The following is a 25,461-nucleotide window of genomic DNA, read 5'->3' as shown; positions in this document are numbered from 1 at the left end:
ATCCTGGTCACTGCATCCAGGCCAAACCTGACCCCAACTCCACTTCTGAATTTGACTTTGGACCTACCCTGTCACTGCAGATCTGCTTGGTAGTCTGGCCCCTAGGCTCAACCAGACTACCCTCATCAGCACTGTCTGCATCACTTGGCGGTACGGTGGGACTGATCCCTTGCTGGTGAAGCCACTGCTTCTGCTGGCCTTGTTATCATGCTCAGTAGCTGGCCTCCTCCCTGAGCTTTGCCCCTGCTGCACTCTGACACTTTTGCTGAGAAGAAAAAAAATCTGATGTTTGAGCTTTTAAAAAGTTCCTCATTTTGAGGGACTAAAATGCAGAAGGTAGCTTCGGAGTTGTGCAAACTGCCACATGTACACTACTGGCACAGATCTGCTGAAGCTTCTCCTAATCTAATCCAGATATGGATGTGGTACCAGAGTTAACAGAGTCGCTCAGTCTGAAAACTCAGGCCATACTAATACCATTTCTTTTTTTGCCCTACAGACTACACAGGAGCTCATGCATTAACGTTAGAAGTTCTGCTGAGGTGTATTTTCCTTGGCATCTTTCTCATTGCTTAGCACAGAATTAGCTGATTGGGGTTTAGTAAAATTGTGCACTATGACAATTACTAAAAAGGAATGTTGTGTTGGTCCAAACACAAAGGAGGCGATCATAAATTTTAAAGGATCAGAATGAAAGAATCAAAGCATACAATAAAGAATGAACTAAAGGTTTAATTCTCTTCAGTTCCACGCGTAGTCCCCAGCATGGATCAACACCAATCTCCTCCTGTAACTCCACACACCACTCTTTAGGTCTCAGTAGCTCTCCTTACTGCCCCTCATCTACCTTTCCAACGGCTCACTTGACAGGCATGCTGTTCTCCAACTGTCCATCTACGCAGTACTACAGAGGCTTTTGCGATCCCTCCTGAGGCACCGACATGCTGTAGCCATAAAAGTTGAGGAGTTTAAATCTCAGCATCACCACCTCCAACAGGCCACACTTCACTTAGCTTGCAACTTGCCCTGCCGCCACAGCACATCTGCAGCCACACACAGAGCCTGTGTCCCGTGGCACCAGGCAGTAAGGCGCCCTGACACCTAGAAACTCAGCACTGGGGCATCTTTGAGCAGAGGGATAAATTCTGTCTCCCATTCAATCTAGCCCTTGCCCTACAGTTCCTCTCGCGTAAAAGTCTGAAGTATGGTATAACTGAATTATGTTTACCTGACAAAGTTAAAAGAAGAGTCAACAATCAGTAAAAAAATCTGTGTCAAAGAGTGGAAGCTGCACCTTCTCCAAGTGCTCTCACATATTTGTTCTGAATAAAGTATCCTACTGGTCTCAAAATACAAAAGTCCCAACAGCAGGTTTTCCCCCTATAATGTTGCATCTTAGAAGTGTCATCATGAGATATGAGAGTTAGCTAAAACCCAGAACTCAACAGGAAAAGAGATTTGAGACACCACATATCACTTCCTTCTGCAGGCACAACTTTTTTTTATAGAAAATAGAAACCAAAAATTTTTATTGGCTGTACTGTAGATACCTGTACAGAGTGTAAACTTTAATATTTCACCAGATACGTGAATAATTCTGGAGAAAGTTATCAAGCACCTTCATTTCAACATATTTTTGATATTTACAGTAAGACATACCTGATTAAGTGTATGAATAAAATGAATTAAAAGTTATAAAAAGTTATTTAAAAGTCTCTTAAATGTTTATATGGTTTGTTATTTTATGATAAATACACAATTAAAGATGTCACACAGTTAAGACTCAGAATTGGCTCTGTTCAAAACGTGTTACTGTAGTGTCTGAAGCGGGAGTGAGGAAATGGGGACGTTAGATTACTGCTCTGATCATGACATTGTGAAATGTGTTCTGGCAGAAGGCTCACAAGCCCTGTTTTTTTCTGCTGCTGCAGGTTGGCTTGTGGGTAAGCTTCCTTTCCAACACACAGTGTGGAAGCCAAACTTCACTTCCAGATTTGTACTGCTAATTTGACATAAGAATACGCATTTTGATTTTCCCTCTCCTCTCCAAACTTATTGGCGATAACTAAAACATCAGCTTTGCTTTTATTTTCAGCACACCTTTTTGCTGTTACTGAACATTGGGGCACACAATGGGGCATCACCAACTTTTTTCTTTTAAACACCAGGTGACCTTTCTGGAAATCAGATTTTTAACTGCCATGGTTTCTCACAGTCTACGAAGAGGCATGGCATGGTTTGCTAAAGAAGAAAGATGACTAGAATAGGATTCAAAGACCACTTTCAGGCTTATAGAATCAAACATAGAAATATTATTTTAAAAGCTCTTAGGAAACAAATGTGACTGTGTGTTCCTTTAAAACCAAACACCTCCAAATGAATCAACATCCATTCTTAGATGAACTATCAGCAATTGAGATCTATATCTAAAGTTTGTTTAGCGGACTTTAGGAAACTACTCACGAATCCACCAGACAGAATAAAAATAAATCTCTTAAAATCCAACAAAAACTTCAAATACATCCACTAAGCAGTGCTGATTATCTATAAAGAATCATGTGCTGTGGGAAAGGATCAGATGACCCAGGATGAGAACTATCCTCACAGCACATGGATGAAGTACTTCCATAATCTCAAAAGTTGAGATTCAGTTTTTGGAAGTGGAAGGACTGGTAGTGGGAAGGAATGCAGTTAGGCACTAAATCTGTCATATTACTGGGTGTTCCCACCCACATCTATTCATCCTTGGGACCCCTTTGCTGTTTCTCAGCCAGAGATATGGTCCAGCCACCTATATGACGGGCTAAGCATGCCACTGTGCAGATAACTGCTGCATGCTCCGAGGTACAACCCAGTCTCAGGGTCTGAGTCATGCCTTCCTCTTGACTCTGTTCAGTATTTGTTACTTTAATTTTGCCGAGAGACATTTCCTCCTAGCCCAGCATGGCTGCAGCTAAGGCCTCCACATTCACCTTTAAAGGCAAGGAGATAATACTACAAGGAACAAGATGCAGTTGGACCCAACCCGGGCAGCTCTGTCTTGCCTAACTGCTACAAAACAGTCATTGCCTGTGTGTGTGTCTGCATGTGTGCATTGTGGCTTGCTGTCAGCAGCATGGAGCACTTATCTTTAGGGCCTGATTGTGTTGATAGGAGTGAACTGTTTACAGCACATTTCCAAAAGGTGTCTGCTGCTCTAAAGCTTATTTTAATGCTCAGTTTCTTTCTATACAATCCACTCCAACTGTGTTGTCAGGGCAGCGGCAAGAACGGCCTCCTGGGGTAGCCAAGCAGAGGTGAGTACAACCGCCATTATTCACTGTACAGTAGTTATGTCCTGGAAGAGAAGAGAGATGCAAAATGTTGAAGAAAAACAAAAGCAAGACCACAATAAAAAGCACATAGATACAAAAGAAAAGTGCAGATTTTGTGACTACACTAGAGAACCAACAACGAAATTGAGAGTGAAACAAAACTGTGTTGGGGAGATGGAAGTCATCATATCCCTCGCATCAGCTTCTGATATTCACCTCAAAGAAAGATCCAGATGTTGGGACAGGAGAGGCAACATGAAAAACTAGGCTGTTCCTGAACTGCTCTTCGTGAATTGTCCAAGTGGTCACAGACATCAGAATGAAGAGACAGTGAGTGAGGACATACAGAAAGTGCAACACAGAGGGATAAAGTCCAAAATGCTACAGAATATTATCCCTGGATACCAACTACTACAAAAACAAAGGAATGACCCATGAAAATAAAAATATCAGGTGGGTGGGAAGGAGTGCCTTAATGTTGAAGGGTAAAATGAAAGAGAAGACAGTGCTGGGAGCAGTGGATCTGAGGGGAAAGGCATCTGTCAGAGTAAGAGAAAAACACTTGAAAGACATATGGTGAGAAAGAAATGATACCATGATTCTGATTAATATAAACGTAAGCATTTACTCAGAGCACACAACATTGTTTTGTTTTATACTGCCTACCAAAATGGAACTGTGAATTAACTAGTAATAACAATGTAACCGATTTCTTCATTATGACCTTTATATGCACTTTTAAGCTCTGAACCAAGCTTTCAACTAAATGAAATTATGTTTTTTACTATATATATTGAATAATTTGAAGAGAAACTATCTTAGGGGTTTTTTAAGCCTAAAGTAAAAACACCACAACTCCTATAATTCCAGCCACGTTGTAATAATGAAAAAGTGAACTCTTCCTAGCTGTGATTTGCTAAGAACAACATAACTGAGCAGTAATATTACTTCCCAAAGAATAAATTGTTATTGCAAGAGTATCAACTTCCTTTCTTCTAAGCTTCACAAGGGGCTTCTCAATAACTTATCCGAAAAACTTAATATTCAACAGAGCAGAATGATCAGTCCAGTCACTCTACCGCCTGCTGTTTTCCGAACATTCCTTTTTTAAAAACACTAGATCTCATTAAGAACATCTGGAAGCCCATGATATTTCTGTTTAAACTTGGAGTTTCATCTTAAAAGTAAGTAAATAAGACCCTAGTCAGGAATATAGCATTCAATTTAGACGATGACAACATAGCAGTTTTGCCATGTCAGGTGCTCATCTTGATCATCCACTTGTCCTTTCATAAAGGATAGAACAGGCCCTTTCTTCTCCCCTTATTGTGGTTTCATACGGCAACCACAACAGCTGCTTTTATGAAAAAAAATATTAGATGGCTTTTAATTTCTTAGTAAACAGAAATCTCAGCACTAACCAGTTCTTCACTAACTACCTAGATCAGTTGGCAGCCTGTCAATGGTAGTTGCTACTAAATTCATTTTACACTAAGGTGTTGCACAGTTGTAAAACCTTGAGAATCATCTGGGTTACCTCCTGGGCACTGAGCAAAGGCTGTAGTGATTCCATAGAGACGGGAGCGCTTGTGAGGCTGGAAGTTATCCTTTTCTGTTGAAATCGTGCGATCCACTGCTACAACAGCATCCCTGCCATATGCAGAAGAGAATATACAGAAGTGAGATGAAGGTGGAAGCACAGGGGGAAACAAAACAAAAAGGGAAGAAATCAGAAGTTGCTTCTTTTTTGCAATTAGGAAGCAATGCCAGAAGCAAAATCCTCCAAGACCTCATCTTTCCTGGACAACTCAAATACGTCATAACCTTCATTCTAGGCAGCTAAGAAAGTTAGCAGGGAGCCACCTTACTAATTTTGAAGGTACTTCCAACACAGGACAATGTTCCTCTACAGGAACACACCTGTTAGTAGTTTTGACACATTCTCCATATTCTCCCCCTCTGACATTTTCTATGCTATAACTGACATTGCAGCTATTATGCATAATGATTATGGGCAATATTGTATTTCAGGTGGAGCCTGATATCCAGAAGGCATACAGCTAGTCATAAGCAATCTTTTCTTCCTAAAAATAAAAGGGCAGTCAACTGACAGACTTGTAACACACTGTCTCCTATTTATACAAGCCTATTCTAGAACAGCATTTCCTGGCTGTTAAGTTCTACCTTGGAAATCCTTACACACATTAATAGCTCTTCCTGCTGCAATTGATGGAGTCATTTTGTAGGAGTTTGCAGATAGAGCCCACACCACCATTTATGTCAAGGAAAAATAAATATTTTAAAAGGCATGGAGTGGATTTTTTTTCTGGAAAAACATAGTACTAACTCTAAAGTCTTGATCATACATCAACGTTTTAAATCAATTGCAACAAAGAAAGTGTCATCAAGACAGCAAAAATGTTTTTTTCTTATTTCTGGTTGAACATTCAGATAATATAGGGCACAGAAAGCCACAAGTGACTGATTTCTGCCCTCTATAATTCAGTGAGTACAGCCATAAGGGAAACATGTTAGCTCCCACTCCTTTCCCAAAAATGTTCAGTGTCAAAAGCATTTTCTTAGAGGACAAATCACTACACTGAAAAATGAAAACTCAGTTAGCTGGCAACATCAACAGGTCAACTCTACAGATCCACTCCACCCTGCATCAGCTGTTGCCAGGAAAGCAAAAAAAACCCAGGAATGCGTGAGAGGTCAGACATGAGAAACACAGTATACACTTCAGTTTCTACCAGGCAGAAGAACAGATCAAAGTGCTCCATAATTTCTTTAGCAGATAACATACCTTCTCCAGTCTGTGTAGTATAAATTCTTCCCATAGCTTGTAACACTAAAAGGATACTGAATTCCTTCAACAATCTTTTGTCGACCAAGCTGATTAGGGTTCATGCATTCCAGCCTCTTGGTACCTGGATGTAGAGAAACAATTAAGCCTTTGAAACAGTGCAAGAAAGCTCTCATGAGGAACAAAGGACAAGCGTAAGCACAAAAGCATGAACAGAGTAAAACTTCCTGGAAGTCCTTCAGTATGCTGCTCAGCCAAAGCCTCCCCATGCCACATCTCTGCGTGTGCCGAAGATTGGATGGAAAAGTACTTTGGTGCTAATGCTGATCAGCACACCAGCTAACTTAGAGGAATACAGATGTCTGTCCAGTGCAGCCACGGCCATTGCTCACAAGCTGAGTTTCCTGCTACAGATACCAGCATCCTCAGGCTGGTGTGGAAGCTGACATAAGGTCTCCTCCATTCTGGAGGGACACTTCAATCACTATAACCAGTTCCACCTCCTCTGGAAGGCATTTTTGCAGAGTTAGTTTGGTGAGCATGTTCCCAAAATGCTTGCTGGGTTGGGCCATGAAGGCAAGACCACAGGAGGAACATCTAACTTGCAGATGCAAATAGGGTGTAAAAAGGTCTAGCTGTAAAGCTACTACACATGTTGGGAACACTGCCAGTGAATACAAACACTTGCAGGTTTCTCTAAATGTAGTGGGTTTCACAATTATTAAAAAGCAAAAGAGGCAAATGTGAGAAAGAGAAGAGGAAAAGAAAAGAGAAGAAAAGAAAGATAGCACAAGGAGATATACTTGAAGGTTGGTGAAAGTGTCTTACAGTGAAAAAGAGAGCTTGATCTTATAGTTTATCAAAAACTTGAAAGATGACTAAGTGTAAAAGCACCTCCACAGAAGGAGATCTCTGGCAGAGTCTACAGGGAGAAAGACAGCAAGATGCAAAAAAAAAAGAAGTTCAAGCAAGAATGAAAAGCACACTTTTTTTTTTTTTTTAAACTGGTAGGACAGTGGCACAAGACTAACAATGGGTTGGGGGCAGAACCTTCATCTCTCAATCTGTAAATCTAGTGTGAATTGCTTTTTCAAGACTTGCTTCAGTCAAATATAAGCTGGACTTTGCCTAAGGTTACAGGTCTTAGAACAGTAGCGCCAGGATGACATTCTGTAGGGCCAGATTAGATAAATTAGTGGGTTTTTTTCCTGGTCTTAAACTCGCAACTTCTTCTACAAAGGCCTAAGCACCACTTAAAGAGATAGCCACATACAAGACACACAGATATAAACCTGTTGCATCCCTAGAAAGTTTTATCATCAGAATTGATATCCTTCAGCTTGCACACGGACTCATATGAATGCTACAGTGGTAGTAACAATGAATAAATTGAGAGATTATTAAAGCCAAAAGGAAAGGCATGAGGTCTAAGATGCAAACCAAATAGCTATAATCATTAATTGGCTGTATATAATTTCAGGATTGGACAGCCTTATTCCACTATTATGAGGAAAGATTTTAGCACCTCTTTACCTGCATCTACCCAGCACAACATTGAGGAATAAGGATCAAACGTCAGCCCATTTGGTAACCCAAGGTCATCTTTAACAAGAATTCTTCTGTTTGTGCCATCCATGTAGGAGGTTTCAATTTTAGGAGCTTCTCTGTTCCAGTCAGTCCAGTACAAGTTTCTTAAGAGGAAGAAAAAGGCAAGAACTAAGACAGTGGCTGACCTCAAAAGATTGTTGTAATTAAGGAAAATGCTAAGGACAAAAGTAACACGCGAACACCCTAAATCACTTAAATAAGAAGGACCACATTGCACTTCAATATAGAAGTAGCAAAAGTATAGTAAAGATGTAGCAAATGTTACACTTCCATTAAAAACAAAAAGAGCAAGCACACACATAAGAAAGGTTTTCTCTACATTGTTTAGGTTATGTGCAAGATGCCAGGCAGAAAGACCTCTAGTTCAACAGTTCTGAGGAACACTCAAAATGTACAACTCCAGTTCTCCTCCTCACTGCCCATCATGTCTGCTTAGGCTACGCAGCAGGAGCATTTGGCAAACATTTGTGGGATTCATTCAAAACTTACATTTTTCTTTGCAGTGCACCAAGTAAGCAACATACAAGGGAGTCAGAGTAGTTTACGGTCAGAGGAGAACCCCAGAGAGGGCCATTAATTCACCGTTGTTTTATTATTTGTTAGTGGTGTTTTTTTCCCTTGGATGCAGTTCCTGCGGCCGAAAATTTACATTGCCCCTCGATGCAAGCACGTTCACTGTTCGCCCCTTTACACACAAAACCAAAATCTACTAGGAGACAGAAGTCCGTGCTGCTTGATCTGCATCCAGAGCCTTACTCCATCAGTGGGGTTCTGCACAGAAGAGAGGTCTCTCCTCGGTCTGATTACATTTGTGCCTCTTCCCTTTTCTCACACCACAAAGTGCATTAATTTTGCCTTATTATGCTGTCACTTGATGTACATCCACAGATGTTTTCACCCCACTATTATGTGACTGTTACGTAAAACTTTATGTTAAAGGAATTGGAGAAGTCAATACCACTACTTTTTCATTTAATTCTGTATCATTCAAATTTTCATGGATCACTTGCGTTCCTTTCTCACTACAAATCTTGTTTGCAAACATCTGGAATGAGGATGCATCTTCCAAAAAACTCTCCCTGAGCAATATAGTACTTTTGTTCATACATCATTCTCACCTAAGAGCATTCCAAATGCCTATTATATCAATTAAGCAACCATTTAGTAGAGTTCCCAGTAATTCAAGACAGAAAAGGAAACCTCTTTGCTTCTGAGTATTTTGACTGAAATGTCATTTCTCAGCAGTGGCTATGCTGCAGAAAGTTGCACCAGGACAGTAACAGGCAAGTTCAGACATGAATGAACAGACATGCAGTACCACCATGGACTCTGTAGTAGTTTTAGTTTTCCAATATTCAAAGAGAAAAAAAATATCAACAGACAAAAACCAACATAAGAATACGTAGATACTTCCATTTTTGCAGGCTGGAACCATGACTTGAAAACATTTATAATTTCCTACTGACACTCTGTTAGGCTATTTCTGTGACTGCAGCTTACAGGATTAATTTTTAAAGTACGTAGTTATCTGCATCTTCAAATAGAAGCCTAATAGGACCTTCTCAGGCAACTCCAACTCAGAAGTGAAAATGACAGAAGAGACACCACGGGAGTTTTCAAAGAAGGAACACTGTGCAGGAAGAAGGTCTGTCATGATGGAAATGAAAACGTAAGATTGTTTAATCTAGTATTTTAGACCAGTAATTCAGCAAAAAAAAAATTATTTTAGGGAAGAGCAATGCTTGCCATCCTGCAAATAATGTACTGAAAGCAAGGTACAAGTAAGTATTTGACAAACCTCTCAAATAAAAACCACGGTATTACCTAGAATTACCTAGTATTACCATTTTAGAAGTTTTATTTCCAGTGTACCACTCAGACACAGGACACAAGCAGATTGTTCCATTTCTGTTTGTTAATTGTTTTAGGAAAAGGTAGTCCTATTATTATCTACAGACAGCCTAAAAACATTGACTCAGAGTATATGCTTATGTTAAATAAACAAAATCAAGCTTTGCACCCATCTCTTGATACATATCCATACCCTCTCATAGGATCCACAACAATTGCTCTGGGGTTCACCAGGCCAGTGTCAAAAAGGATGCGACGTTGACGCCCATCCAGCCTGGCCACTTCTATTCTATCCAGCTGAGAGTCAGTCCAGAAGATGTTGCGACCCAGATGATCTACAGCTATCCCTTCAGGGCTTCCCAAGTCTGCGGGAGAACAGAAAAAAAACATGCCTAGGCATTATATTTATTCTCAATACACAATGTCAGCCTCATAAGCACAACTCTTAACTGCATAAGTTTTCTCCTGTTTTCTGCCTGTGGTCTAAAAAATATGAAGTTAGATAAGGAATATGCATTTTGCCTTATGAAGTTTAAATACACGGAACTTTCATTAATACATAGAACGACAAATTCTATGAGGAACCAACTCACTGTACAAGTAAGCTTTCCTTGGGGAGTGGACACAAAAAGCCAATTGATAGCACAGAAATAAACAGTAGATATTATCAGACTCTTATTCTACCCTCTCTAGCAGGCCAAGATCTAGAATGGATTTTATAATCCCTAATATTTCCCCTTCTTTGGTACTGGCATACATGGCACCCCTCTGAAAACTAGATTTATGCTAAGATTAGCCAATGCGATACTTCAAGCTCCAAAGCACTAGAGATAATGATAGTAGCTAACTGATGGAATTTATATCCAGTTCTTTGTTTTTGCAGAGCAATCCTTTTTGGAACATGTTTTAGTACTGTATGTGCACAATTTTTCTTGGACAGTTGTTCCAAAAGCAACAGGAAATAGCAGATAATGACCTTACTGCTTTAGCATTACTAATTTCTAATTCAAATGAAGGATGCAGAATAAATATATAACACTCCAAGGTTTAATTCAGCCACTGTGAGAAACTGCTCTACACTTCTCAAGGTTCATACATCCATCGAAAAAGAAGAGGCAGGTTGTGTGGCATATAATGAAGCCAAAGACAGGTACAAATCCATTTTAGTCCAATTTCAGTTCCAAAAGAAAAAGACAAACTTGTACACAGTCACTCCCAAAAAGAGGTGAAGTGACCCTTCATACCAGTCATCTCTTGGAAAAAAACCAACCACCTTTCTAATGCAGATCCACACATCATGTAAATATCCAAGAATGACAGCATGTGGCCCTTTAGCCTTCTATTAATTCTCAAGTTTATTTACTGACAGCCATTAAACAAACAGTATGTGACACAAACAACCTTTCTGGAGAAAAGGCATTTGCTCCAGAACACTGGGTAGAGATGTCTAAAGTTTGCTACTGTGACTTTGCTGTGAATAGTTGCACAATAGCCTCAACAGCCTCTGCTCTCTCACACAGGTGGATTACACTTACCACACTTAACCTGGACACATGATATTTTGGATGTATATTCATTGCTGAAGAGGCAGAAAAGAACAAGCAAGATGCACCTCACTACTTCTGACTCAAGTTCATACACAGGGAGTGCCCAAGAAAGTAAACACGAATCAGTTATCTCTTTACTCCTCCCAAGGGCACTTAGGCATACTTTATCTTAGCTACACTGACTTCACATTACTACTTGTATTTCTCCAAGTGCCTCTTCTCTGTGGAGCTAAACCTGTCATCTGCAAGAAACCACCCTTCAGACCCTCAAATGTTCCTACTTCTTTTCTTGCTAATGGCAGAGGCTGCTGAGAGTGGCCTTATTTTGAGGTGATGGTAGCAAAAATGCCTAGTCTCTGGGATCAGAAGATCACTGACAGAAGAAGGTAGCAGGCAAGTATCTGCTGCCACTGATTCCCAGGAGCCCCTGTTCCCCAACTAGTTTCCTTGCTTCAGCTATATGCTAGGAGATTTTTCCTGTCTGGTTGTCAATGAGCCAGAAACCACCCCCATGGAGGGGTAAGGGAATATATAGGCTTCGTGTATTACCAGTCTTTCCAGAGGCATAAATGTGTTCCTGCTATACCGTCATCAGGCCTGATACAGTCACAGGCTCTGTCCCTGGGGACAGGCTTGTACAGACATGCACAGCTGATACAACTTAAGCACCTACACCAAAGAGGAAAGCTCTCCTTCCTGACCTGCCTCCACAGCTGCAGAGCTCAGAAAGCCTCTACAGGCAATACAGCTGCAGGGACACATTAGAACTTGATGGGGCTCCACGATAAAACATGTTTCTGCAAAGCAATGCAACTTGGATCATGAGAGCTTTAACAAACAAAAAAGTAGCACATTCCACAAAAATAAATGTGAACTGAAGAAAGCAGCTGCAGCTCACAGGAGGAAAAAGGCAAAGATCAAAACAAAACAAAGAATTCTCATGAGTCTTCTGAGAGAGAGGCATTTTCCTATTTCCTGAAATTTTAAAGTTGCAGTTTTGGCCAGCATAGAAGACATCCATTCAAATACTGAATATTCAAACTTATTTTGTTCTGACTTCTTACTGAAGAGCCCATTAACATAAAGTAAAGTGCAACATCATTCAACATCTCTTCAGGAATGGCATCCCTATGCAAGCAACAGAACAGAAATCGTGATGTGTCTTTACACATACAATGTTTCTTGTAGCAGAGAAAAACAATGAGGCTTCCATGTGTCATTGAAGCACCTTGAATTACCTAAAATAATTAAATTTAATTGAAAGCCTTCGCAAATATGTTAACAGCATTTTATACACTGCAAGATTTTTAATGTGTGAACACACTCTCATTAGACAGGCTAATTCATATCCACATAAAGTTTTTAGCAATAGGAATTTCCCTCATTTCTGAAGTGCAGAGTCTGAGAAAATGCTTTAACAGGGGAAATAATAGAAATCTTTTCCCCACAGAATTTGTAGGTGTACAGGCATGTACTTGCCCTACAGGTTAGGGTGCCTTTCAGATTTGGATGAAAAAGATGTCTTATAAATATCTCAGCCATCAATTTGTACAGAAATATGAAGATCCATAATTGCTAGAATGGTTATGGATGGCCTTAAGCTCTCCTTTTTCCCTTCCCAGGACAATGGTAAGATCCAAACCACCCCTGTCTCTCTGCTGCCCTTAAGAGCCTGAATGGAGTCCCAGCAAACTGGCTATTCCAAAGCACAAACTCCAGGTAGGGATACTCAACACATCCAAAGAAATCTAAAGCAAACTTATTGTAGTTTTAAAACTGGTTGATGATTTTTCTAAAATAATTTCCTAAATTTTTGTGACAATAGCTGCAAAGGATCCAAAGTAAGAGCGACCTGCACCAGTATCTTGACTTCACAGGCGTTCTAGGATTCTGAGATCACTAGTATTCAAAAAATGCTTCCAGCTATTTTTGTTGTTGTTTTTTTAATACCCACTTCCCTTCACTTTGTTCTCCAAACCTGTCCTTCCCCTTAACCCTTTCCATTTAGAAAAGGTTTTCATATTTAAGATGCATTAGCTTACACTTACCCTTTTAACGAAACTAAGCATGGACCGCAGCAAGCAGCAGAGCCTTTGGGGAAAGAGTATAAGAACAGGACATAAACTGTAAGAGCACTAACCCCACAATACCCTGTAGTCCAATTCTCAGATCCGTGAGCAACTCCAAGGGCAGAAACCAAACAAGGTGGCTTTACTCACTTTAATTTTACAACTTGAGTGGGAGACATAGAAAGTCACAGCTGAAACAGTTCCTAACCACCTTTCAGCTGTTTGATCCCCAAGCCCAGGAACAGAGAGCAGGGGTTCTCCTCTTCAACCTCCTTGCTCACCAGTCCCTTCTCAGGAGAGAGGGCAGCTGACAGGCAGAAAACAGGAGAGAAAAGGACTACACATAACAAAATCTCAGCTAGCCAGCACTTACCTTGCCTCCCAGAACAGAAAAAAAAAAGAAAGTGACACCCACAGATGATATTCCATGTGAACATACAAATGCAACTGTTTAGTCAGCTTTAGCTTTGGTTGTGGTCAATACCCATTCAACAGCAAACTGACAATCCCCTTTTCAGATCATAAATACTTTGAACAATGATGGGTCTACTCCAGCACATAACCTAGGTTTTTGATAACCTTCTTTCTTCACATATTTGCATCTTGTAGCCATTGCATCATTGTAAGCACAAATAACATCTATGTACGCTAGTCTGAGCTTAGGCTACCTATGTGTTCCATTCCTCATGGCCAGGGACACGGGACCTTTTCAGGAAGGATGCTGGACCACCCCTTCTGATCAGTATGGTTGAAAATATACGACTATAAGAGGTGGGCTACACGAAGGCTGCCAGCCTGGGCACACCACAGACCTCAACACAGGAATGGGAGATCTTGAGTGCACTTTAAAAATCCTTGATATCATGACCTGGGGATTTGCCCTGGGAGTACTAGCTGTGCTGCCCACTACAGTGGCAGACCTAAGGATGCCACCACAGGTAGAAAGCAGCAAAGGCCTCAAGCCTACCTCAAGATTCCTCCCCAGAAGTGACAAAGCATCCAAAGGAGGGGTTTTTTTGCCTTGTAAAACACAGCAAGAATATAAGCACAGCCTCGGACTGTCAGTGGGTATGGAAATCCTCTAAACATTCCTGTGAAGAGCTGAGACGCTGTCCAAAGCCCAGACTGCAAGGCTCTGAACTCTTTCCCCAACTAGTGCCTCAAGATATGCTTTAAAACCACAGCAGTAGCTTGATGCATCTTTCAAATCCCTCAACCTCCAATTAAAACGAGGCACTCAAATGTTAGACAGACACAGCATCCTGGAACTGCAAATAAGGACAGAAACATCTCACTGACATGCTGCTCCCACTTCTGGCATTAAACTTAGTTTATTTAAAGAGAACTGACTTCTTGCCTATCTTAGCAGCAGAAAGGCAGTGAAAGGCTATTGCATAGGGAACAAATCTTTTTCATTTTATACTATCCAGACTTTTTGGTTATTGTTTATCCAAATAACACCAACTTGTAATGCTACAGCTCAGGCAACACCTGGGAAGTACATATTACTAAACTCAAGTCATGCCATTCCTAGGGAGTAGCAAGAGGAAGAATTTTGCTGTTACCTGTTTTGATGATGGCTGTTGGCTCCCCACCATGCAGGCTAGCCCTGCTGATCGAAGGACCACTGATGTCTGTCCAATAAACCATCTTGTCCGTGCAGTCGTAAGCAACTCCAATAACAACTTTATCCTGTTGGTCAGCAAGCAAGTTACATCAGCTTATGCTAAACAACAATTATCTGCCAGTAGCACTAGCCTGTGGATCAAAGTCTCAAGCCTGAAAAAATAAAATTCTTGAGGAAAGACGGGAAACGAGAAGGACAGGCAAATGACTGGGTGCAAGTCATTGTAGAACAGCTTAGAGAAATACTTTCAACTTAAGTCCCTTTTAACTAGCAGACACCATTTACAGTTATCTGACTTCAAAGAAGCACTGTAAATATTAGTACTGAACAGTTGGTCTAGCTTCTACAACGTCACCTGCATATCCTTTTAAAGAAAGTTCATGTTGTTATTTCACTGTGTTATTCCTCATGTGCCTTTTTTCTCTCATTCTTTCGCGTCAGGGAGGAATAATGACTTCCATCGAATCTGACTTGTGTTCTATATATTCATCAACCCCTGCATTATTGCTGCATTTCAGCAGTGCTACCTACATAGCATCATTTGACTCAAAAAAGTTCTGGCAAAGTAAGTTTTTAAAATAAAAAACAGCTTAAACAAATGCTCCAGAAATCATTCTGCTGGAAAGAATATGCTCATGGACAAGGAACATATATATGCAGTTTTCCAGGCAGAAGAAGTTAGGACCAGAGTTTGAGTTTAGAGTTGAAACTTTCCTCCAGGCAAATGAAAGAGACTTTCAGGATAAAACAATAATTTCCCATGGATTCCCAGGTCTAACACCTTTGCTGCTTTTCTAACTTGCACCTTCTTAGAAAGATGGTCTCAGCCCATGCATTAAAACAGATGCACTTATTCATGCTGTAGGTTACAAAACAATCTGAAGACCTCTATGCTGCTAGACACCATCACTTCTCATATATACAACACTGAGACAACACAAACAGAGACAGCATCGTTAGTAGAGACTGAAATTTGCATTTTAATTGAAAGTTTTAAGGAAGATTTGCATCTTATCTCTTGGAAGCTCTTTCCTGAAGATCCTTCTAATTAATTCATTTAAACTAGATCAAGTAAATAATGAGAGCAGCTGACAAGGATTCACAGTTATGCCTATATATCGGCCTAACTATCTATTTTGCACAGAGCATTTTATTTTTACGTTATTGCAGCAGCACTTTAGACAAAGAGACAAAAACTTGATTTTGCCCTTACATCACAGCACAGTTTGTGGTACTATTTACTGAACTGAATCTGTGTAATTTAGTCAGTATTTGGTCTACTAAATATTGACAGTAACGCAAAAAAGCAGCCAGCATGCTCCCTGGTATTGCTATCTACTATAAATACAGTAACACTGGAACAAAAACAGAAATCCCAGGCTTCAGGCAAAACAAATGAAGGTGATGGAACTGGAAGTGAGAAGAGTTAGCATGTATCACAGGTAATACAAAAGATAGGTTCTCAGCATCAGGGATTCATTTTCAAGAAAAAAAAATTCTCAAGACAGTAGTAAGAAGCGTGGGAAAAAGATTTACCACCCACTGGGCCTGCACATGGAGAAGGACACAAAAAAGAAGAAAAAAAATTCTAGATATATCTATAGCCAAGAAGTGCAGAGAACTGACTGAAAAACAGGAAGGGATTAAGACTTAGGAAAAAACTTTGAGAGAGTAAGAGACAAAAAAAAGGCCCTCTCCACATACTGCTCTTGTAGGTCTCCTAGACTTTTATACCAGACTCAGAAAGCCAATGGAAGTCTGAGTGTAGGACAGTTTATGTGATGAGCTGTTGGAGGCACGTGAGATCACAAATACCAGATTTTTGTCTTATGAGCTATTCTTAAAAGGCAAATAATTTTTCTTATAGCTCAGTTTTAGGCTTTTTGATTAGTCAGGTCAGGAATTTTCAGTGACAAAGTGACGGGATGCTGAAATTTTAATCAAGATTAAAAATTGAGTTTGGAACTTGAATTATCAAATTACATCGACAAACACTCTCACTCTCACCTTTGTCACAAGTCTTCTAAAACACATGGACTTAGTGCAGTAGGTTACTTACTGGAATATGCAAGAGTGCTCTTGCACTATTTTTCTTCATATTGTTTCCCTCTAGAGGAACATGTTCAATTTTACCACTTTGGGCAAAAAGCAAGTGCGTTCCTGGTGGCAGAGGTACTGTATCTGGTCGAACAGAGGGCCCAATAACAACAGGAGGAGCAGCTGTGCTCAGACCTTGTTAACAGAGAAGGAAACAGATGAGGAAAATATTAGCTTGTACAGCATAACAAGGCTCCTTGTTATTTGCAGAGACACAATTACAGTCAGACTTCTTAGAAGAAAACAGCCCTATAAGCAGACACTAATAACTATAATCAGATGCAGAAAGCTTCTGAATTCTTCCCCTTGGTTGACAGAGAAAGAGTAATTAACATAATAGGTCTTTTCATGTTCAGCTCTAATTGCTCTTTCCTTCAAATGTTTAGAAAAACCTATCTTATTTTGCAGCTGAAGTGAGGATGAAGGAAGGAACATCCGGCATTTTCTGAGGCAAGTCAGTTACCACACTTTCAGATTTGCCACAGCTCCCAGAAGGTGGAAACTATAGGGGCCCCTTATGGTTTCAAGGCAGGGAAGAAGTCAGAAAACCATCTTTTTATTCAGAGGCTCACCACAGTTGTCCATATGCCCTGGCTGAAGGAAAAACGTATATTGGAGTTACTAAAGGGCAGCAGCACGAGTCATACCATACTGGCACAGCGAAGATCTGCATTGTTCCAAGTCAGTGCTGTATTTCAGGGGCATGACTAAGTCCCCACATTTGGGAAACAGTGCACTTGGGTGGAGGGACACCCACAAGAAACAAGTGCTTCAGCCACTTACATGGTGGTCGAACTCCTGGGCCGCTTCTGGTGCCATCAATCTCATTTCCGTCCCTATCCACACACCAACAATACCCACTGCTAGCATGGCACTGAGTGGGTAGGTAATTCCCGTGCTCATCACACTGGGGAATGAAGTTACCAACTCTTATTTCCCTCGGGAAGAAAGTGCCTCCACTTCCAAGAGCTACTTCTCGTTCACGCTGGCATTTGGTCTTTTCCACTTCTGTGAAAAAAAATAAAGACCAGTGAATATTTCTGTTTTAACTAATAACTATGTTCCATTAACAGTTAACATATGCCAACCACTTACAACCCAAGTATTCTTACCGCTGGAGGAACATGGCACTGTTACAAACCTTGAAGGCACATGCCTTCAGTGTGCCTTCAGGAACAGTTTGCCTTATGTAAATGTGACACACTTCCCTCAAAATTACGTCATTTTATCTTTCACTGTCTATCTAGCTTAAAACAGAACGAACAGCCTCCCTGCAGCTTCCTACACTGAAGGGTCATAAACAGAAGCTGGAAAATACTGCCTTTCTCCTTGAGGCACATCAGAAAGAACATTCTGTCCAACTCGCAAACCCCATGTCTAGTCATTTGGCAATTATCCATGGGCCTTAAAATGTGACTAATTACCCAGGCCATACAGCGGATAAAGGTTTTTTTGTAACCTAAAAGTCGAGTTTCCCTTCAGAGACACAAGAGAAAACCACATGTGGCAGATGCTGAGCTCTCTACAGAACATAGGAAGTGAAACAGCTTACTGCTTTGATGTAGATTAGGTTTTTAAAGTTCGGTTATTAAGTTTGAGCACTTATTTGATACTTTTGGACCCAAGAAAGGAATTGCAGGGACAGGTTGTGAGTCCCTGGAAAGCACATAAGTAAGGCTTTACAGAAAACAGGAATACTACTACATATGCACAGAAACATATGATGCACAATGGCTACACCACATGCATATGTATTACTGTAGAGATTACAGAAGACAGACTAACTTTGCAGATTATCAGAGATTCAGTTCTTTTGGTTTCAGTCTTACAAAACAGTCTTGACTAAAATATACTTCTTCTTATGGTATTATCTGTCAAGCAATAGGCAACATCATCTGGATCAATATATCCTTCTAGATGACAAACAACATCATGAAATTAAAAGAACACAACAAAAATAATCTTTTTCCCTCTCTGGACAAAGAAATCTGGCCTAGTTTTACCTTACACTTGAGACCCCAAAGGGTTCTGTGCATTGGGAAAGAAAGAGCTCTAACTATTGTGGAGTATCTTTTTCCTGTCAAAGATTTCTACAGACAGTTAGAAATACTTATCACAAACTTCCTGCTGAAGAGGCTTTAACATTACACTTCCATTTATTCCTTCCTTGTTTTTGCATTGCCTGGCAGACAGCATTAGCTATGTGTGGTTCAGACTAGACCCAGCCCAGCTGAGCAAAAAACTAATCCCATGTGCCCACAGACTGTTGTGGTGTAAATCACACAAATACAAAAAAAAAGAAGGGTAGTTTTTTATTATTATTTAAACTAGTTATGCAAGCAAAAGCTTTGGACAAGTTTCATGCACCTGGACACAATTAGAGAAATATAAATGTCTGGAGAACAGCTCACTCTGAACAACTGAAATATTTGGCATCAGCTTTAATGTGGGTGGTGGAGAGCCTTGAATCAACCTACAAAAGCAGATCCTGAAGGAAAGCTTCCATTAGCTATCTCAGATTTTGACTGCAAGTATTCAATGCACTATGCAATATGCAGGTAAAAGAAATGTTGATTCCAGTAACTGAATAGTTTTGCTACAGTTTCGCTTTGTTGTTTGTTTGGGGTTTTTTAAGTTCTAATTATAAGTACTGCTCAGGAGAGAAAGCAGGGGAATACAGAGTATTGGTAAGCTGTTAATTGCAAAATAAAATCTTCATTGTATCCATGTCATCTTTGAGAGACAGTATTAGTGCCTCCTCAGTGGGATATAAAAACAAATGTAGAAGGTGGTCACCTTTCCTTCCCATCTGAAACTCCCAGTATTAGAGACTATCCAACAGCTTACTAGTTTTATAACTAATAGACTCGATCAACTTTATGAAAATGAGTTAGCAAATACGCACTACACAAAGGAGTGTGTATACACTCCCAGATAAGATGCAGACGTCATACATAAAATACATTCGTATTATTGGTAACTTGAAATACCAATGTCTGTCCTAATTTCAAGACAGTGTTCACATTTTTATCTGCGGATTTTATACAGGAACACTGATGGAATTTTTGAAGAGTACTTATACGGCAATGATCAAGACCAATCTCACAAATGGACTGCTTATGCAGTTAGCTCCACTACAGACAAGAGACTAGTCAAACAAACTATTTTTCAAAATTAGTACTCAGTTTCTAGAAGGCGGAGAGCATGATTTGTTCTTTCTAAAAAATCCCATCAACACTGATATTTCAGTTGCATAAAAAGATATCAAATAGCCTATTGTCACTCACTTTTAAGAATAATCATGTATTTTACTCCTTCTGTGCTCCTGAAAGTCTCTTATATTTGATAACATTTTTAACAGTATCAAGTGCAATAATCTATGTTAAAGAAACATTCTGAAAAAGAAACAAAACCAGTGTTACCGTGTTCATCTGTGCTGACTCAATCATTTTAACCTGTCTTTCAACATTAAACTCATTTCAACTCACTAACATGAATTTAGCCAATATTAAAATTTATAAACCAAAAGAAGCCCCTAAACTAGTTACGACAGTCCAAACCAGGAACTTGGAATCCATACTATATTTTCTCTCTCCTTTTCTCTGAATCATGAGCAGGATTACTATGCTTACAGTTTAGAGGCACCTAAAGAAAAGTGAGCAGAATCCCAGTACAGTGTTATAGCCTATGCAGCAATGAATGCGCAATAACCTTAGATATAGGTGACAGCTGATTGGTATGAATAATCTGCTTATACAGTCATACATTTTACTAAGTGTGTTTAAGAGAAGATGCTCTGATTTTGCAAGTTTTAAATTGCATTAATTAACTGTCTGAAATGAGGCTAGCTGTGACAGAGTTAATGAGCTAACAGCCCAAGTTAGACAAAACATGTAACAAGAATTGGCACATACATAAGTAGTACAAGGGCTACTTTGTAAGCCAGCTTCTAGACAAACCTTACAGCTAGTAACTTCCCTTTCCTTCAGTACAGCAGCCTAAGTGAGGTTTCTTAGTGCTCTTCCTTTAACATAAACACAGTAATATTTCATCCAGTCAAAATTCTTCAAAGATCCAGAATAACTAACATTAGGAGAGTTCTTGATCTCTTGACTGGCAGGCAGACAACTTCCATTAACTACAACAGGTAGAGCCAAGAGCAAGCAACTCCTACCTGGAGTAACAGTGCTGTTACATCTACTACTATACCCGATCATAGCAAATGGAAAACAAGTCACGCCTATTTCAAAGCTCCCATATCCAGGGGTTACCAACCCTGATTTTCAGAGGTTCTTACCATTCTTGAAACCCACATTTGAAAGCCAAGACAAATGGTCATGTCAACGATGAGAAAAAATGGTATACACTAGGGTTAGTTCATACTGCCAGAGATGGAAAAAACAGTAAGAGCAAGACCTGGGTAATCTTCAGTGATGGAGGTAAGTGGGGGTGGCAACAGCCTTTCATTAACAGTAGGACCAAGTTTCAGTATTTGTCAGTATCTATGTTTAAACATTACTGATTAGTGTTTTTATTATAAAATTGAGTAAAAATCCGTTCTCACTGCTTTTTGATGTGGTTGATGCTTGGCTGGTGAAGGTAACACACTGACCTAATAGCTTCACATTTCCCTATGGCACCCTACTTATGCCCTTAGGACAGCATCATTTTCGATATAAAGCACCATACTGTGGGCTACCTTAATTTGACAAATGATTAAAATCTGAAAAATCACCCATGTCAGTGGTCAAATGTCATAAAGTAGTGGTTTTTCTAGTAACATCCCATATTACCTTAGTCTTAGTTTAAAATGTCATTATTAAGAAATTTAATTCCTTCATTAGGATTCCAGAAGAAAATATACAACCATAGGTTGCATCATTTGTTGAAGAGAAATAGGCCACAAAACATGAGGACAGGACTTCATCACTAGGTAAATTGAGCTCATTAAAACCAACATGTAGCTTCACACAGTCAAATGGAAAGTTACTCTTGGAATACACTGTGTAAATCAGCCTCTAAAGATAGGCTTATCTTGGAAACCACAACCAAAAAAAGCTATCAGCAGATCACATCTGTCAGTAGAGTACTTCAAGCAGATAAGCTGCCAGCACCCAGCCCAGTGCTGTAGGGATTGTGAGGGGGTATAAATAAGAATTCAGCACATACAGAGGGAACATCACACAGGTATAGAGAAGCAACGTGGGACTGGGGAATCACAGAATCACAGAATGTTAGGAGTTGGAAGGGACCGCGAAAGATCATCTAGTCCAACCCCCCCGCCAGAGCAGGGCCACCTAGAGTAGATCACACAGGAACGCGTCCAGGCGGGTTTTGAACGTCTGCAGGGAAGCAGACTCTACAACCTCTCTGGGCAGCCTGTTCCAGTGCTCTGTCACCCAAGGAATACTGGGTCCAGCTCTGGTAACCACAGTGAAAAACTGAACCAGTGTACAGAAAAGAGCTCCTAAGAGAGAAGCTGTAGTGCAGAACAGAGATCAAATGCCTGATGAAGAATTTACGTTCCATGGACCACAGAACACACAAGTCAGACTAGAGATGTAGAATGGTGCGTCCTGAACTCAAGCTAAATATATACCCTTCCTCAGAAAACAATTTTGTATTTAATGTTTTAAACATATTTTTTGCAGTTGTTTCATAAACTACCAGTGGCAATCTGGAATCTAGAAGTCACTGAATACATCATGGAACTGGAAAAAATGAAATGGAAACAGTGCAGATATGGAAAGCAGGACAGATGAAAAACATGCACACTTTTCTCCTGTAAGCGCAGAAACAAACAGAATGGTGAAAAAAGAACCCTAAAGCCATTCACAAGTATTCAAAGTCTTTTTTGGCTGTAAAGGAAAGCTTTTGCAGCAGCACTGCAGAAAGTGATTTATGGACTTTTAAAAAATAAGATGGAGGCTGAAAAAACAGGATGAGGAACAGAGATGTATGGGACGTCTTCCCTTCCATTTTGCAGGGGAGATTACAGTCTGATACACTAAACAAAATCCATCTAGTTCTGTGACAGCATTCAAAAATTTTTAAAAATCTGATATAACTACTCAAACAGGTTTTCATTCACGAGCTAAAGACAGAAGTGAGTTAAAACTGAGTCCAGAATCAGTATGTAGTCAAAGAGTACTTTTTAATCTCCTGTGCAGATCACTTTATTCCCCAAATATCACAAGGAGTTATACTGACATTTTAAATTGCTGTTCTCAGACGCTGCCAAAAAAAAAAGAAGAGGAAAAAAATAAAAACAAAATTACACACTTCCCTTTGTTCCTTCATTTTCCTTTGTAATCCGTCACTTAGTGTTGCCCTGGTAAGTGTATTTCTCATGTGAAATGGATTGTATACAGAGGACCAGCAAACGGCTCTTAACAGTCAGATCCCTAGTTCCAAGAATCTAGATTTGTTTCTGTTTAGTAAACAGTGTCTGGGGTCTGCAGGGGTAGAAACACTCAGACATCTGGGTTTTTTTGAAATGGAAAAATGAAGCGTGAGGAAATAATGAAGTACAGACTTTCTTAATAGCTGTGAGCAGTGGGACATTCCAGCATCATTAACTCTTTCATTAACCTGCTGTTGCACTCCTATAGACATTCTCGTGTGCTACTCAAATCCATTTTACTTGTCAGTCTACTTGTTTCAAGAGTTCTGCAATGGTAAGATTCAACAGTAGGTTTCATACAATAATAAAGACACCAAAAGAGCAAGCAATTGTACACTTGGACTGGAAAAGGGTACGCCTAAAAGAACTGAGTATTCGGATGAATGAAACTTCCTATGCTATCAACAACCAAGAAAGACTTCAGCGACTTGACTGAAGCTAATTAGATCAAAATCTTAGTGGGTAAAGAGGGGAAGAAAGGGTCTCTAATTACAGCTGAATAGAATACAGCCTTATCTGGAATCCCCATTCCTGAAGCAACTACTTTACAAATTGGGTGTTAAAGTAAACTAAGCTGCTTTTTGCTAGGCTTCAGAAAGCGTATTTTGATTCTATCTCCTGGCAATGGATTAACTGTTGGATATATCCATTTTAAAAGTACTAAAGCTTTAGCAACAGATCACATCCCAAGGGCAGCTATTGTTCTATTAACTCGCTAAGGAGGGAGGAGCAGCTAAGTTGCAGACACTGCTATTGCTGCAAACATTGCCATGGCTGCAGGCTAGCAGAGCAATACAGCTGCTCTGTACTTCAGTCAAAATTCAGCAAAAGTGAGACTTCCTCTCTACACAGATTTTTTTTCTGCTCAGAGCATTTCATGAGCAGAGCCAATCGATACAAGTGTTTCTAAAGCATGCCTTCTACTAGTAGTACAAAACAGTATATATATAAAAAAATAGAATCAGAGAGGCATATACGAAGACTAACAAAACCTGGCAGATCCCCATCCACTAAAACAGCAGATACAACAAAACTCTGCAAAATATTTTGTTACTACCATTAAAATTGTGACATGGAAAGATTCCCATTCAAGATACAATTGTGTTGAGTATGGAAAGTCAAGAAGTATACACGATAAGCAGCAAAAAATAATATAAAGCTACCACAAAATAGTACACTGTGCTTAGCAGTTTCACAAACAGACTAACCGCTGCATGTGAAAAGGTGTTGTTCTTAAAAAAACTATAACAAAAAAACCCAAAAACACTTAAGTATGATATCATATACTCAGAAGACATTAATTTCATCCCGGTAATAATGTTAATCAGTTGAATTCAAGTATCAGTTTACCAAACCACCTGTTTCAGCTACAGAGGGGATGTGCCAGGCATGAAAGCAATATTTCTGCCTCTACAATTCTGCCTGAAGAACTAGAAGCTTTAAGGTTTGATTTTGTTCCAAGTTATTCCTTTCAACTTTCTCCTCTAGGAGGAATAGTCATGGTTTTATCAGCCAGTTGGTTAGCTAAATATTTTGACAAAGGTCTGAAATACTAGGTTGTTTTTCATTCATCCGGCATTAAATTGAAAACACACATGGGCGTTCATGTATAAAAAGTTAGTTGAAAATAATATTGAAAGACTGACAAAGTGACAAAAGCTAGAGCTTCAGAATTAAACGCTGCAACATCTCCTACAATTTGCCTATGACAGAAGTCTACAAACACTGGGTCATGTGACATAATGTGTGTGTTGTTGAGCACATGCTGAAGTCATGTAAATATGATCTAAAACCACAAACAACCTCGCAACTTTTTATGCCTTTCCTATAAACAATCCTTTGCATTTTTGTTTCAAGACATGAGTCTCCAATCATGCAAAAAGTCAGAAATTCAGATTTAGGGAATACAGTGGCAAAAGAAAAATATGTTTCAGCAACAGATCAGGTAGTAATACTGTGCCATGCAGACAAGCACTTTGAAGCCAGCACATCTGCTATTTAAAAAAAACCCTCAATTTTGAATCATCAAGTCAAATACTTTGGACATCATTAAGACCACAGTGCAGCAGCTGAATTATAAAGAGGGCCTTCCTCCTCAGTCATAGTACTTCTTGCTTTCTTTCCCTTTGGCCATATGCC

At 39.7% G+C, this 25,461-nt stretch overlaps 1 protein-coding gene across 2 annotated transcripts in view; it reads right to left on the bottom strand.

Moving 5' to 3' along the window:
- Nucleotides 1–3,215: 3,215 nt before the first annotated feature.
- NID1 (nidogen 1) overlaps nucleotides 3,216–25,461 on the bottom strand; it is a 45,918-nt gene continuing 23,672 nt past the window's right edge. The window contains exons 13-20 of one of the 2 annotated variants that reach the window (XM_086460980.1): nucleotides 17,703–17,924; nucleotides 16,882–17,054; nucleotides 14,761–14,887; nucleotides 9,773–9,944; nucleotides 7,654–7,811; nucleotides 6,121–6,244; nucleotides 4,852–4,964; nucleotides 3,216–3,337 (exon numbers count right to left, since the gene is read on the bottom strand). In XM_086460980.1, the coding sequence (XP_086317106.1) occupies nucleotides 3,216–3,337; nucleotides 4,852–4,964; nucleotides 6,121–6,244; nucleotides 7,654–7,811; nucleotides 9,773–9,944; nucleotides 14,761–14,887; nucleotides 16,882–17,054; nucleotides 17,703–17,924 (1,211 nt within the window). Of the gene's footprint in view, nucleotides 3,338–4,851; nucleotides 4,965–6,120; nucleotides 6,245–7,653; nucleotides 7,812–9,772; nucleotides 9,945–14,760; nucleotides 14,888–16,881; nucleotides 17,055–17,702; nucleotides 17,928–25,461 lie in introns of both variants that reach the window. The other variant, XM_086460979.1, reaches the window with a different exon arrangement.

Source organism: Leptosomus discolor, chromosome 2 (assembly GCF_034619465.1).
Source record: "Leptosomus discolor isolate bLepDis1 chromosome 2, bLepDis1.hap2, whole genome shotgun sequence".
In the NCBI taxonomy this organism is placed as follows: Eukaryota; Metazoa; Chordata; class Aves; order Leptosomiformes; family Leptosomidae; genus Leptosomus; species Leptosomus discolor.
Note: the sequence above shows the minus strand (reverse complement) of the source record. Positions and strands in the feature narration are given on the sequence as shown.